This window comes from Papilio xuthus, unplaced genomic scaffold (genome assembly GCF_000836235.2).
Source record: "Papilio xuthus unplaced genomic scaffold, Pxut_1.1 DF827570.1, whole genome shotgun sequence".
NCBI classification, from domain to species: Eukaryota; Metazoa; Arthropoda; class Insecta; order Lepidoptera; family Papilionidae; genus Papilio; species Papilio xuthus.
This window is the reverse complement of record NW_013531079.1, coordinates 3,512,390-3,526,389: the sequence shown is the minus strand read 5'-3', so window position 1 is coordinate 3,526,389 and position 14,000 is coordinate 3,512,390. Positions and strand designations below refer to the sequence as shown.

At 33.1% G+C, this 14,000-nt stretch overlaps 3 protein-coding genes across 5 annotated transcripts; 1 reads left to right on the top strand and 2 right to left on the bottom strand.

The window, feature by feature from the left end:
• Positions 1-579: 579 nt before the first annotated feature.
• On the bottom strand, positions 580-2,423 carry LOC106118574 (uncharacterized). Its single transcript, XM_013313237.1, has 2 exons — positions 2,259-2,423; positions 580-2,046 (listed from the first exon to the last, which is right to left on the bottom strand). The coding sequence occupies exons 1-2, from the start codon at positions 2,271-2,273 to the stop codon at positions 1,747-1,749; spliced, it is 315 nt and encodes a 104-aa protein (XP_013168691.1). The 5' UTR covers positions 2,274-2,423; the 3' UTR covers positions 580-1,746.
• A 391-nt stretch (positions 2,424-2,814) lies between these two features.
• Positions 2,815-9,743, top strand: PICK1 (protein interacting with PRKCA 1). Of its 3 annotated transcripts, XM_013313479.1 has the most exons (11): positions 3,540-3,590; positions 3,678-3,734; positions 4,185-4,271; positions 6,159-6,270; positions 6,510-6,638; positions 7,266-7,498; positions 7,660-7,834; positions 8,043-8,236; positions 8,407-8,559; positions 8,932-9,034; positions 9,330-9,743. In XM_013313479.1, exons 1-11 carry the CDS (start codon positions 3,574-3,576, stop codon positions 9,675-9,677), a joined length of 1,608 nt encoding a protein of 535 aa, XP_013168933.1. In that variant the 5' UTR covers positions 3,540-3,573; the 3' UTR covers positions 9,678-9,743. The 3 variants fall into 3 exon arrangements, with proteins under 3 accessions (XP_013168935.1, XP_013168934.1, XP_013168933.1); XM_013313480.1 differs by lacking the exons at positions 3,540-3,590; positions 3,678-3,734; positions 4,185-4,271 and adding exons at positions 2,915-2,950; positions 3,040-3,213; XM_013313481.1 differs by lacking the exons at positions 3,540-3,590; positions 3,678-3,734; positions 4,185-4,271 and adding an exon at positions 2,815-2,950.
• Positions 9,744-10,243: 500 nt separating this feature from the next.
• Positions 10,244-11,949, bottom strand: LOC106118575 (uncharacterized). The gene is made up of 2 exons (XM_013313239.1): positions 11,730-11,949; positions 10,244-11,265 (listed from the first exon to the last, which is right to left on the bottom strand). Exons 1-2 carry the CDS (start codon positions 11,745-11,747, stop codon positions 10,906-10,908), a joined length of 378 nt encoding a protein of 125 aa, XP_013168693.1. The 5' UTR covers positions 11,748-11,949; the 3' UTR covers positions 10,244-10,905.
• Between the last annotated feature and the right edge of the window lie 2,051 nt (positions 11,950-14,000).

Genomic DNA, 14,000 nt, shown 5'->3' with positions numbered 1-14,000 from the left:
AATTTCTATTGAATTTAAGACTTTTTTTTACTTATTTTATTCTATAATTATTTGTATTCAAGGAGTAACAACAGAATAAATAATCAATCGTTATTTTATTCCGCAAAAGAATTATGTAAAAAATGAATATTAACATAGAGTAAAAACCAATCCAAGGATAAATTAGTCAGACACTTTAAAATATTCTATGTTGGTAACGTAATATCAAAATGCAACAATCTACTCGATTTAGCAATCTGCCTGTCCAATATATAATTAGCAAACGTGAACGTTACCTTCATAGTTAATCCTCAAATTAATATCGCAATAAAAATTCATGTATGAAGTTTGGCAATAAAATATAAAAATCATGTAACGCGATGAAATAAATAATTAAAAGATGTAAAAATCTCTTTTATAACAATCTTTTATTATATTTATGTTAATTAAAAGAATAAATTACAACTATTAGTCAAGATTCAAAGCCCAAACTCGATGAGGTTATGTTAGTTGCGTTGTTCCTATGACTAATTTCTAGCTGATCATAAAATTGCCTCGTCACATATGTGAAAACCTTTACAACCTTTTATTTGAAAATAAATAAAAGGTTGTAATAACAATTCAAAGTTAATTTATCTCTCCTTTTGTCAATAGTCAAACAACGATATCTGGCCTGATGAGAGTCGCTGCTGTCGCGGTAAGTTCAGAAAGTAAAACCTACATGGCAATAGAATCAATAAAATTAAAAAAAAAAAAACATGTTATAACAGCTCTTACGAAAAGGACCTTGTTTGACCTTGTACACTTTTTGGAATTGACAGAAGGGCGCTAGTGAGCTATCATAATTTAGTTTGTACACACCGGGTCAGTTTTCCTTGATAAATGGGCATATAGTCGGTCCAAATGTATGTTCCAAATAGTTAAATAAAAGATTACATTTCCTAATCTCTTTAAGTTCGATAACACAGGATCATCTCGAAACGACAAAAGTAAATTCACTTTCACTCATATTAATTATGTTTTTATTTTATTGCATAGACAAAAAACACCTGACGCATCTATCAAAAAAATGTTCACATCCCTTTCTTACACCTTGAAATAAATGAGATGTCAATATAAACTTATATTGTTTCTAAAATGTATAGTGACATTATACAAAGGTTATATTTCTATATTTTCAAAGAATAATTCTGAGGTCATGCGTTATTTAGATGTATTGCAAAAACAAATCGAAGGTCGCCAGTTTCATTGCTAAGGAAAAACTAAAGTATACATTTGTAAAAATACTGATAACTTAATTGTTTTGTTTACTTAGCTGTTACTTAGGTGCGAATGTAAACTATTAATAAACTCAAAAACTACTAAACCGATATTAAGATTGAATTATCAAACTGTTGTATAAGGATAAAATACAAAGTCACAAAATAATTTCTTTTGAAAATAAACAAAGATATTTTTGTTTAATTAACCTTCTTTTGTTTCACTTAACCTTTTCAGAGCACCAGTAACGCCATTTTTGGTCGAGGAAAACCGCAAATACATTGTTTCACACTTAATTTATATTAAATTATTTAACAATTACTATATATTTTTAATATCAGTACTTAAGAGAGTGATGATGTGTTTAATAGATTGTTTCGGCAAATTTGTTGTTAACAAATAAAAAAAATATATTCTACCAGCGTCTTTACTTCCTTAAATACAATTGTAGACTAGAAAACCCAAAATAAATTTAAACTCCTAAACTACTTTTTAAACTAATAAATTTTAAGGTAAAAAAGCATTTAAACCACCCAAATGTCCTTCGTCTCTTGCCCTTTGTATTTTTAATCTTTCTTCGTCATATCCATCGATACCCAAACCGAGTCTCTCAATTAATTTCTCGCCTTTATCACCATTAAGTTCGATAAACTGTTTACTCCTTCGTACAGCAACGTCAGGATCGAATATCCAACTCTGTTCCTCATGGATGACAGGATGACCAATCAGATTCGTCCTTATAAACCCTCCGATAGGTCCAACATCACCACACAAAACTTGTCGGTAAAACAGCGCGCACAATAACAGCTGGAAAAAATAAACGTCACATTTTAGCGGGATTTTAACTGCACTGACATTCACGAAAATAATTCAAAACAAATTAACGTCATCATGAAATATCCGACTTTATTATTGGTAATAGAAGTAATAAAAAAATCACTAAATCTAATAAACCACGATTTGTATTTCCGATATTAATATATTATTTATAGATAAGATGAGTTAAAAAAATTACTCACAATAATTTTGTTCATTTTTAAAAAATTAGAGTAGCTCGAATAACGTGCTGTACCGTACTGTCCGTGCAAGCGAAATGGACGCAACGTTACATTTAAAAACAGTTCAGGCTTTATTGCACAATCATCAGGTTATTATGCCTGGCTGACTTGATAGTGTTGCGTCAGTCAGCTAACTGCCGAATGCCGCCATTCCTTACAAGACAGTTATCTTTCACAATATTTTTTTTGTATTGGCATTATATCGTTTTTGTCTACTGTGTTAAGTAGTATAAAGGCTGGTAACTTTAAATTTAAATACACTAACTTTAGAGTCAATAAGAGTTTGGTAATTTGTATGTATGTTTTATAAATATTCATAGTTCTAAGTTGTATGAATAATAAATAGAAATATTGTCGTTTTACTACTTTAGGTGCAACCTTTTTCTACCTTTTTCTACCGGATAACAAAAGTAATAAAATCTCCTTTTCCCTACTCTCCTTGATTTAAATTATGACACATCAAATCCAGACTACGCATGCGTGCTGTTTTACCGACGCTTCCTCCCACGTAAATACGAAATGGGAAAATCAATATTTTTGACAGTTAATTAATGAACACAACGAATGTTTTTATAACGTGTTATTTTATTATAAAATAAACAAAAAATGATGCAGGAATACGACGATGATTATTTTTTCGAAGAGGACAAAATGTACGTGAGTTGTGTGTGTTTAAATACATTTGTTATCGATATTTTTTGCTTATCAAGTCAACGTAATATCCTTCCTTTTTGTGTTGCAGAAATGTCTATTGTTTGTGTAATATTCGAGGAATGATTTAGACGTATTTATTGTGTTTTATTGTCGTTTTTGTTAGTGAAAGAATGTGGCAAAATAATAATATTTATCCGTTCGAACCGAAAATATATCCTCAACTATCATCATTACTACTTCATACGATGTACGAGGACAAAATGTAAATATAAAATTAATTAAATACTATCGTAAATTTAGATTTAGCATGGTATTTTTAACGCAAATACATATAACCGTATTTTTTCTAGTACTTTTATTAATTGTACGCAATAGATATCCGAAAGGTAGAGTTATTGATTTTTTACCGATGAATAATCCAATTATTTAAAATGTGTTAACAAAATCGTGAACTTATGGAGAAGAAGAAAAAAGGTTTTAATGAATTGAAAAAATAATATAAAAAAAACTCGAATTTTTCGGTGATTTCGTAAGTTTTTTTTATTTATTGTTTTTTATTTTCTTTTAATTCTGTGCATTTAGCCGCGCTGGCAGGAAACGGAAAAACAAATTATTATTATCTATGGATTTGGATGAGAGGTAAGATTTAAAAATGGCGTAAAAAATTAATCTGTTTATTTTTTTTGTGTTACTCTTAATTATAAATTAAATGTTAAATTTGGTCAGTGCTTCTATAGTATTGGATACACCGAACCCTGAAACTGAGCTAAATAATATGGAGACGTGAGTATTCGATTACTTTTTCTTATTTCCTTACAAGATAATTAATACAGCAAGTTGTTGAGTTCAATACTGTTATGCCACCAAATAATATCATGTAGTGAAAGTGTGTTACACTTTCAGAGATAAGAGAGCAACAAAAAGTATCCTTATGATGCCGTATTTGCAAAAAAAGTGGCGACATACAATGGAACTTTTCCTCAAATTATTTCGACTACAAAGTTAACATAGAAGGTTATTAGTGGTTGTGTAAGCTCTCATTTATTATGACGAATAGCATTTACTTAAAAAAATAGTCTAAAGGTACGCGTCCATCGGCCCGCGCGCACGCATCGCTCGCACAGCCCTCAACGGATTTTTGTTGTCTTTCTCCTTCTATCTTTGCTATGTCTTTCGCGTCAGAATGTTTCGTAGATTTAAATTATTAAGTAAAATATATTTACACTATTTCAGTTCGTCTAAAGAAGATCAGGATTCGACGGATTGCATATTCAACGATTTACGAAAGGAGAGATATTTGCTTCAATATCAAGAATTGATGCAAGTTTTATATACAAACGAGATAAAAAGCTAGATTTGTTATTTAGTAGCTTTGTTAACCTCGAGTCACGTACACACTGTAACCAAACTAATGTACCCTAACAAAAACGGCGTTAGGGTAGGGCCAGGTGGGCGGACAACCCAGGGCGCTGGGTATACGCGGTATCACAGGCGCCAGAGTCGCATATAAAGATGCCTGCGTTGCCCCTAATATACCCTATCTTTGGCAGAATTTCCCCTGACACAAAAGACAGGGGGCGCCTATAAAATTTCGCCCAGGGTGCCAGAAATGACCGGCCCGTACCCCTAACCTAAGGACCCAATCAACGAGTGCTAGACCTAATTTAGCTGATAATAAATAATTTCGATTAAAATCAAGCACACTTAAATTTCGCTAACCCAATTTACCATTGAATAAATTTTTAGGTACACCTATTTGCTAGTACGATTACTAATGCTTGTACCCTTTTTATTCCTCAGTTTTCACTCTGTTCTCATTTCATTTAACTTGAACTTAAAGGTTGTACTATTACACCAAGCTTAATTATCTAGGTTAAGTGAATGCATAAGTAATAAAGTCAAAGCCACCTGTCTAATAATCTTAATAATAAAAAACGCCTAACTAACCTTGTATTTAAAATAATTGCTAATATTAAGTGTTACAGTAGAAATCTCACAACAGGACCATACCTAGATGATTTACCTTAATAAAATTTTATTTGATATAATAGGCTTGAAGACACCGAGAGTGTCGGTGGCTCAGTGGTCAAGCACTTGACTTGCAATCTGCAGGTCCTGGGTTCGAATCCCGCCATGTACCAATGTGTTTTTCCATTTCCGATTTACATATGTACATTTATCCGACGTTCTTACGATGAAGGAAAACATCGTGATGCAACCTGCACATATCTGAGAAGAAATTCAAAGATATGTGTGAAGTAAACCAACCCGCACATGGCCAGCGTGTTTGATTATGGCCTAGTCACCCTTAACTTAGGGTAGGCTCCGAGCCCCTCGGTGGGGACATTTAGTGAGCTGATGATGATGAATAGGCTTGAAAAGTATTAAATAAGTTTATCCATACTGTCTAAAACTTTCTAAACGCTATGCTATTTGTATGTAAAGCTAAAACGCTAGATGTTCACGAATAAAAATGTACCCCATAAATAAATCTTTTATTTTAAACCCTTTCCTTATGCCTTGCCAACTATAATTTTGTGTAGATTTGAACCTAAGCTGTGTAAATTTACTGCTAAATTAATTTAGTTTCCGTATTATTGAAACGTAATTTAGTTGTAAGTATTTGTTGTGTAACTTACCGTGGGTTTCTGAGATGAAAATGTCTGTATAAAACATCTCTTTATCCCTGTTGTCAAAGTAAAATAATACCGGGGATGACATGTTGTATACAGAGATTTTGGTCTCAAAAACCAACTGTAATTAATTCTTTTGTCGTATGTACTTTTAACATTTGCTAGAAATTTATAATTTCAATGACGAAGTTGACTTTATAATTTAACTGTTGTTTTAGCAATCCTTACTTTAAAAGTACGGTTAAGAACAGAGCCCTTTTAACCTGGGTATACCAGCCAATGGATATGTATTGTTAGGAAGAAAATCCGACACTGTGCCGGTGTACCGGCACAACACTAGCCTTACCAAAATGTTGATGTTCATGTCCCCTCATTAAGGATTCTGACACTTGACTTTGTAATGAAAGCGCGCGATTCACGTCTAATTAATAATGTCTAAACGTACTACATTTAGGGTAACCAAACTGGTTAGCGTCCAGGCGACAAACATTACGACGGCTCTGATTACAAACGCCTAAGTAAAGTTGTCTTAAAACACTGATCATTTAGAATGTTAATATATTAAATTTCATAGGGGCATGACAGTCACGTCAGGCAGTGTAGTACTGAGTAAGGATGAGAAGAATCTAATCGGAATTAGTATCGGCGGAGGGGCGCCACTGTGCCCTTGCTTGTATATCGTCCAGGTGAGAATAGAGAAAACTTTTTATCATACAATTGTATATTTACAATTTTTATAGAAAAACTTAACTATCATCATGCTATTTCAATGAGTAGTAGTGTAAATTTAGCATGAAAAATCTACACTTATTGACATGTCTATCTGATCAATTTTCTCTAACTTTTGCCTTAAAAAACGAGAACAGCTATCTACGTAATTTTCTGTTTGAAGTTAGGAACTCTATGTTGGTTTGTTCTTTTACAGATTTTCGATAACACACCGGCTTCAAAGGACGGTACGCTCCAAAGTGGGGACGAATTGGTCGGTGTCAACGGACAGAGTGTGAAGGGAAAGACTAAAGTTGAAGTCGCGAAAATGATACAGAATGCTAAGGTACACCGAAAGTAATCGATTTTTAATGAAAAAAACCTTATTTTGTAATTTCTATTTTGATATTCATATTCAATTTCATATTCGATGGTTTTAAATTTTAATTCAGAGTGGTCAACTACTATCTCTTTTACCCTATGCTTCAAATACGTAGATTTTTCTGTGTAAATGTAGAATCCTGAAATATGATGTTCGATATTTGATTTAATTTATAACATTATATAAATTTATTTCTAAATTTATATTTTAACTAGCTGTCGCTCACGACTTCTCCCGCGCGGCATTAAAAATAGATAGTAGCCGATTCCCAAAGATACTGAATATGCATATAAAATTTTATAAAAATAGGTCAAATAGTTTCGGAGGCTTGTAGTAACTAACATTTTGACATGAGAATTTTATATATAACTAGCGGACCCGACATACGTTGTCCTGTCTACACGTCTTTAATTAGAATAAATTAATATGAAGTTAATATTTGATGAAAATTGTGAATCTAAACCATTCCCAGATCCCCTTGAACACACATAAAAAATTTCATCAAAATCGGTCCAGTCGTTTGAGAGAAGTTCAGTGACATACACACTCACAGAAGAATTATATATATAAATAATATATTTGACATTTCAGGACGAAGTAACGATTAATTATAATAAACTTCACGCGGATCCAAAACAGGGTAAATCATTGGATATTATAATGAAGAAAATGAAACACAGACTAGTTGAGAACATGTCTGCTGGCACAGCTGATGCTTTAGGTTTCTCCAGAGCTATCCTCTGCAATGATACTCTGGTCGCCAAGCTCAACGAAATGAGAGACACTGAGAATACATATAAGAGATTAGTGGAGAACGCTAAGAGGTAAAAAATCTTATCTTTAACATTTAAATAATTGAAATATTTATCTTAAATACTACTTTGCTAAAAAAAATCCAAAAGAATCAATTTGAAAAAATAACAAGCATTTTTTCTGCAGGCGCTTAGATATAAAAATTACATACAAAATATGATATAAATTTCAGAATGTTAAAATCTTACTTTGATTTACTACAAACATACAAAGCATTGGGCGATGTGTTCGCCGCTATCGGAGTGAGGGAGCCTCAAGCGAGGGCTTCTGAGGCCTTCACAAAGTTCGGCCAGTACCACAGGGCACTGGAGAGAGATGGGATTAAGATGTTAAAAACATTGAAACCTGTAAGTTAATAATGTTATGAAGTCTTTGTGAAAAATCATTAAAATTTCTTCATCTTATTCTAAAGAATATTCTAGAAATTCTTGTGTATTTAGACATTTTTTTTTAAAAAACAGTTCAGATTCAACTTAATCTTTGTAGGGTAGTATTGTATTAACGTTAACCGTCTTTAATATCTTATTTATACCAAATTGATACATTTTTATTCAGATTCTATCAGACATGGGTACATATCTTAATAAGGCTATACCCGATACAAAATTAACTATAAGAAAATACGCGGACACGAAATTTGAATATCTCTCCTATTGTCTCAAAGTGAAGGAAATGGATGATGAAGAATATGGATACAATGCGTTACAGGAACCATTGTATAGAGTTGAAACAGGCAATTATGAATACAGGTAAAAATCTTTTTGATTTTTCTTGATTTTGTAATAAATTCATCAATACACCTTTAGAAAAAAAATAGCAGAAAAATTTACTGTTTATAAGAAACATTGCTATTATTTATAGTTAGGTTAGTCAAAGTAACCACAGTTCATATGTATTATTTTGTATTGTTTTTCTTTAGATTGATTTTAAGATGTCGACAAGAAGCTAGAACGAGATTTGCTCGTCTCAGATCAGATGTTATGGTGAAGTTGGAACTTCTAGACAATAAGAAGACTCAAGATGTTGCATACCAACTCAAGAGGTTTATACAAGGTCTGGCGGTTTACCATAAGTAAGTTTATCTTGGAATGTTTAAAACAAAAATAATTCACATTTCTGCCTACCCTTTATCTTATGGAGGGTCAGTAGAATTATTGTTTCATACAATCTAACTATCGAAATTTACTTAATATTATAAATACGAATGTTTTGATGGATGGATGTTTGTTTGAAGATATCTCCAGAACGGCTGCATGGATCTTGTTGAAATTTGGCATACATGTAGAACATAGTCTGCCTACTAATTACGTTTTTATTAATACCTCGCGGACGGAGTCACGACTGAGGCCTAGTTCAACAATTATTTGTCAAGGAATCATATTCAAATTAAAATTTAGAAATTTGTAAATATAATAAATAAACTCAACTATCTCTCTCGCACTAGTCAGACTGTGGAACATCTGAAAGAGAACTCGACACTGTTTCCAGTGGAAGTGGACTTGTCACAAAATGCCTTCCAGTACAAGTCGACAGCACAGATGATGCAGGTAATATAAATAATGAAAACACTACATTAAAACTTAGGACTAATCGTTAAAAGATAGTCTTACTTTTTACTAATATTTGGATGGATGGATGGATGTTTGAAGGTATCTCTGATATGTCTCAACAGATCTTTAAGTAATTTGGCATAGATGTAGAACACATAGGCTGTTTATTATTATGTCTTTTATTTCGCGGACAAAGTCGCGGGCTATAGTTAATAACCAAAGTTAACAATTTTGTTAGCGACTGTACACATACATTTTGTTCAATCTACTTGACAATACAAATCGTATGTAGGACAATCAAGATGACGAAGATTTGGAATACGGTAAAGAAATTCAGGAATATCATGACGCGTCAGATGAAGAAAAGGAGGGAAACGTCAACAACAGACGTCAGACCAAAGACAATGACGCTGACTCCTCCGAGCAGCTGTTACCCGATCTGACAGCTGGCACGTTTGACAGCGATGTCAAACAGGAAACTGACAACCTGTCACTTTTGACAGAACTAGGCTTGGTTGATACACAGTCGGTTGAATTTGGTGAATTTCAAAATGGTTTGAGTGATTTTATGGTAAAAGAAAGCGATAATACTGATGATGTTTTCGACAAATTATTGAGTGAGTTAGATATTGGAAAATAGTTATTTATGTGAATATACAGGGTGTCCCAAAAGGTTACGTGCATAGGAAGGGGGATGATAGGGATGGTCACAAGGGTCACCAGAAAAATTAAATAAAAATTCCCCTCTGGGTATTAAAAAAAATAAATGGCATTTTTTAAAAACTTAAAAATTTTACACCTTCTGGGGCAATTTTTAATTTTCTTTAAAATCTTTGTTAGTTACATTGTTTTTTTTATTTCATATTGATAAAGGGTTATTGACGATAACATAATAGCTTTTTTTTAAATATAGCAATATTTGTAGGTCATCGGTTACAAAATTGCCCCAGAAGGTGTAAAATTCTTAAGTTTTTAAAAAATTCCATTTATTTTTTTTTTCTGGTGACCCTTGTGACCACCCCTATCATCCCCCTTCCTATGCACGTAACCTTTTGGGACACCCTATTTAATGGTTATTGTGTATTGATTGGTATAGATTTTATATAATTATTATAGTTAATTATATATTTATTTTTATGTATTCCACAATAAATGTGCTTTATAACTTATTATAGAGGAAAATAAAAAGGATTTATTCAATATTTTATTTTAATGTCCTTCATAAGTCTTTAGTCGATTTGTACAATCTAATTCATGTTATATTTATGTATAATTATATATTTATATTTGGTACATAGTTTAAAATAATTCAACACTTCAACATACTAGTAAAACAGGCAAATATTCTAACACCTCGGTGTTCCCGCTGCTAGTTTGCCCCCTTCTGTTATAAAAAAAGAGAAGAGAGGGTGTCGAAGCACTTTGCGCTTCACTTCAAAGCAATTCCATAACAAATTTCTAAAATGTATTATATGAAATTAACGCGCGAAAATCACACGACTTATCCAAAGTCAGTTTTAAACATTTTTGAAGTTCGCTATGGAATTGCATCTAAGCGCGTGCATATTGTCTAACCCATCAGAACAATCAAAAATGGATTTGTAACCGAAGTTTTTAACTTTAAATATGTTTCACAGATAACAAAAGGGCACTAACACTGACCTCATTAAATAGACTGGCTATAAGACTGATATTTTGTGCCAATTTCATTTTCACCATTTTGGCGCTGATTGTAGCGATTTATACGGTGGTGTGAATTCGAACTAATAATAAAGATAGTCAACAACACTAAAGCTATCGTTTCCAAGTAATCGCCTATCTATTTATAGAGATCATACAAAACTCTATAGAACTAATTTTCTTAATTATTAGTGTGGTATTCCATATTGCTTATGTGGTACGGGCGGTGGATGTCTTATTGGTGGAATCGGAGTATGTGATACAGGTTTCTTGAGACCATGTGCATGTTCAAAGTAATATTTCAATCTATCCACTTGGTAGGGATCGATTAGCACAAGTTCAGGATGTGGTTTCTTTGCTAATTTCTTTGTAAATATTTGTAATAAATCCAATTGTTCTAGTTTTTTGGGATCTATGTCTGTAGCTAGTTTATGTATTGTGCTTGCCGCTTTTTCTGTCAAAGTCTTGATGTGTGTTGCCACTTTATCTGATAAATGTTGAAGTGTTGCCTTTGATGTTGATGTCCCAACGATGCAGAGTAGGGTTACCTGTAATTTTATATATAATAATTAAATGTTTGGTAATATTTGCCTAACAATATAATATGTGCAAGTTGGTTTATGAAATGTTTCATCCCATCATCAGCTCACTATACGTCTCCACCGAGGGGCTCGGAGCCTACCCTAAGTTACGGGTGACTAGTCCATAGTCAACCACAGGCCAAGTGCGGGTTGGTTGACTTCACACATATCTTTGAATTTCTTCTCAGATATGTGCAGGTTGTATCACGATGTTTTCCTTCACCGTAAGAACGTCGGATAAATGTACATATGTAAATCGGAAATCGAAAAACACATTGGTACATGGCGGGATTCGAACCCAGGTCCTGCAGCCACCGACGCTCTTGAAATGTTTAATTCCATAATATTACATTAAAATATTGATTAAGAAATTTTGTAAAAAAAGTAATTGCGTAATTATGGGTAAATAATATTAATAGTTTTTTACTCACAAATATAGCAATATTCATGATGAACGGCGTATGTCCGTTGAGACTGAAGACTGACGTTGTCCCTCAACAGCGCTTCATATAGACTAGGGGCGCTATGAATTTGCACGCTTAATTTGAACCATACAGCAGGCCTATTCTGATTCTAACTAACGATAGAGCTCAAGATTTACGATTCATAATCATCTTCCCGTTCTTATTAAACTCTAAATTGAGTCTAGAACATAGTTCAACAGTTCGTTGTCTTACTTGGCCTAATTGAGTCCTCTTTCCCTTCCCAACTTTTTTTTAGGAAAGGATGGGAAGTAGAAGTGGACTTTCCGGATGAGAGGATGCATGGAATTTTTTTCGGTGCATCCCCTCCTCCGTCTATTAAAGGTAGGCAACGCATATGCAATTTCGTATGTCTAAGGGCAACGGTCACTTCGCTATTTCAGCGATTTCAGGTGACCGCTCGCCCGTTTGCCACCTTTTGATATAAAAAAAAAACTTATATAAATTAAGCCCACCCCTTCTTAGCCTATCGCTTAAGCCATGTGCTTGACTGTGCGGTTGAAAAGCTCTTAATAATTTCTAACCTAATTAGAACATTCGTGTAGTCATTAACTTTGAATAATTGCTACATCTTAACTGATTCGTAGTTCGATCGTAACTCAATCGTTGTCCAGAATAACCCTTCAAGGGAAAGTCGAATTTATCAAAATTCTACTCGCAAGGCTAGCGGCGTTCGGTGAATCACAATTATTGTTAATACGAAATTTCGCACAACGCAGCTTCGTTTATGCAGGGATAAGCTATACCATAAATTACAAGCAATTAACGACTTTATTCCTGACACGTACAGACTAAATTCCTTTGATTAATACTGTTTATAAATTGCATATTTTTGCCTACAAATACAATGTTTAAAGCAAAATCTACGTTATTCCAACTATAAATAAAGTTCATAATCCTTTGGTATGTTTGTTTGAAATATTACGCGGACGTATACAAGTTTAGGGCAATTATATAATAATTATTCAACGATTACTATCATTTTCCGCCGGATTCGCTTGCTTTCAATTTAATTATTAACTTCTGTGTATTTATTGTGCTAACTAGTGAAATTAATACGTTATTTAGACAATTTAGTTATTTTTATGAAGGATAAGTAAGAAATAATTAAGTCTAAAAAAATCGTTTTAAATTCTATGTCTTTGAAAAAGAAGACCTAGATATTTCCTTATATATACAAACAAAATACATTTCAACTAAATGTATGTATAATTAGATATAGAAAAAATGTGTCTGTTCGCCTAATTGGTAATAATTTAAAAGTAGTAGAAATATTAATAAAGAAATGAAAAATTTTCATGTAAAATAGATGGATGTTTGTAAGAAGATATCTTCAGAACGGCTGCATAAATCTCGCTGAAATTTGGCATAGATGAAGAACAGTCTGGAAGAACACATAGGCTACTAATCAAGTTATTGTAATTCCGCGTGGACGGAATCGTTGTCGACAACTACATAAATATGTACTCCCAAACAGTGGTAGAGCCCGCTTTAACATCTTCGCAAGAATCGGCCCGGCTCGCCCGGTGAAATACCACGACCACACACAAGACAGGCGTGAAGTGGAAGCAATTCCGCGTTTCGTCTGATGAGTGTGCGTCCCGGAGGCTTACTTTAGTCCTCTTTCCCTTCCCACCCTTTTACGTATAAGAAAAGGATGGAGAGTGGAAGTACACATTCCGGATGAGAGAATGCATGGAAAGAGAAAATAATTTATTTCTGTGCATCCTCTCGTCCGTCGATTAAAGGAAGGCAACGCATATGCAGTTACGTATGTCTATGGGCAACGGTCACTTCGCTATTTCAGCGATTTCAGGTGGCCGCTCGCTCGTTTGCTACCTTATGATATAAAAAAAAGTATAATTTTTTGTTAATTAATTTCTTCACAGGTATGTGTTGATTACATCGCGACGTTTTCTTCACCGTAAGGAAGGCTTACTTTTAAATATATCTATTTGATTTAGTAATGAATCACTTTGAACTGTCAACACAATGTCGCTAACACGCAAAATGAATAATAATTATTATTAAATAACACGCGTACATCGCATCAATAAACAAAACGTGAATTGAACCTTAAATTGTTCCAAGTAGGCTACGACACAATTACAAAAGTTAACATCATTGGAAACTATCAATTTAAAAACACGTTATGTTGGTTTACGTACTAAAGTTCTAACACCGTAATTTCATTGATTAATTGTAATTATATTGATTAAT

Excerpts from the sequence above, each read along its gene's own strand:
- PICK1 (XM_013313479.1), top strand. Across the intron at positions 7,835-8,042 it reads TGTTAAAAACATTGAAACCT|ATTCTATCAGACATGGGTAC; the intron begins GTAAGTTAATAA and ends ATTTTTATTCAG. Across the intron at positions 8,237-8,406 it reads ACAGGCAATTATGAATACAG|ATTGATTTTAAGATGTCGAC; the intron begins GTAAAAATCTTT and ends GTTTTTCTTTAG.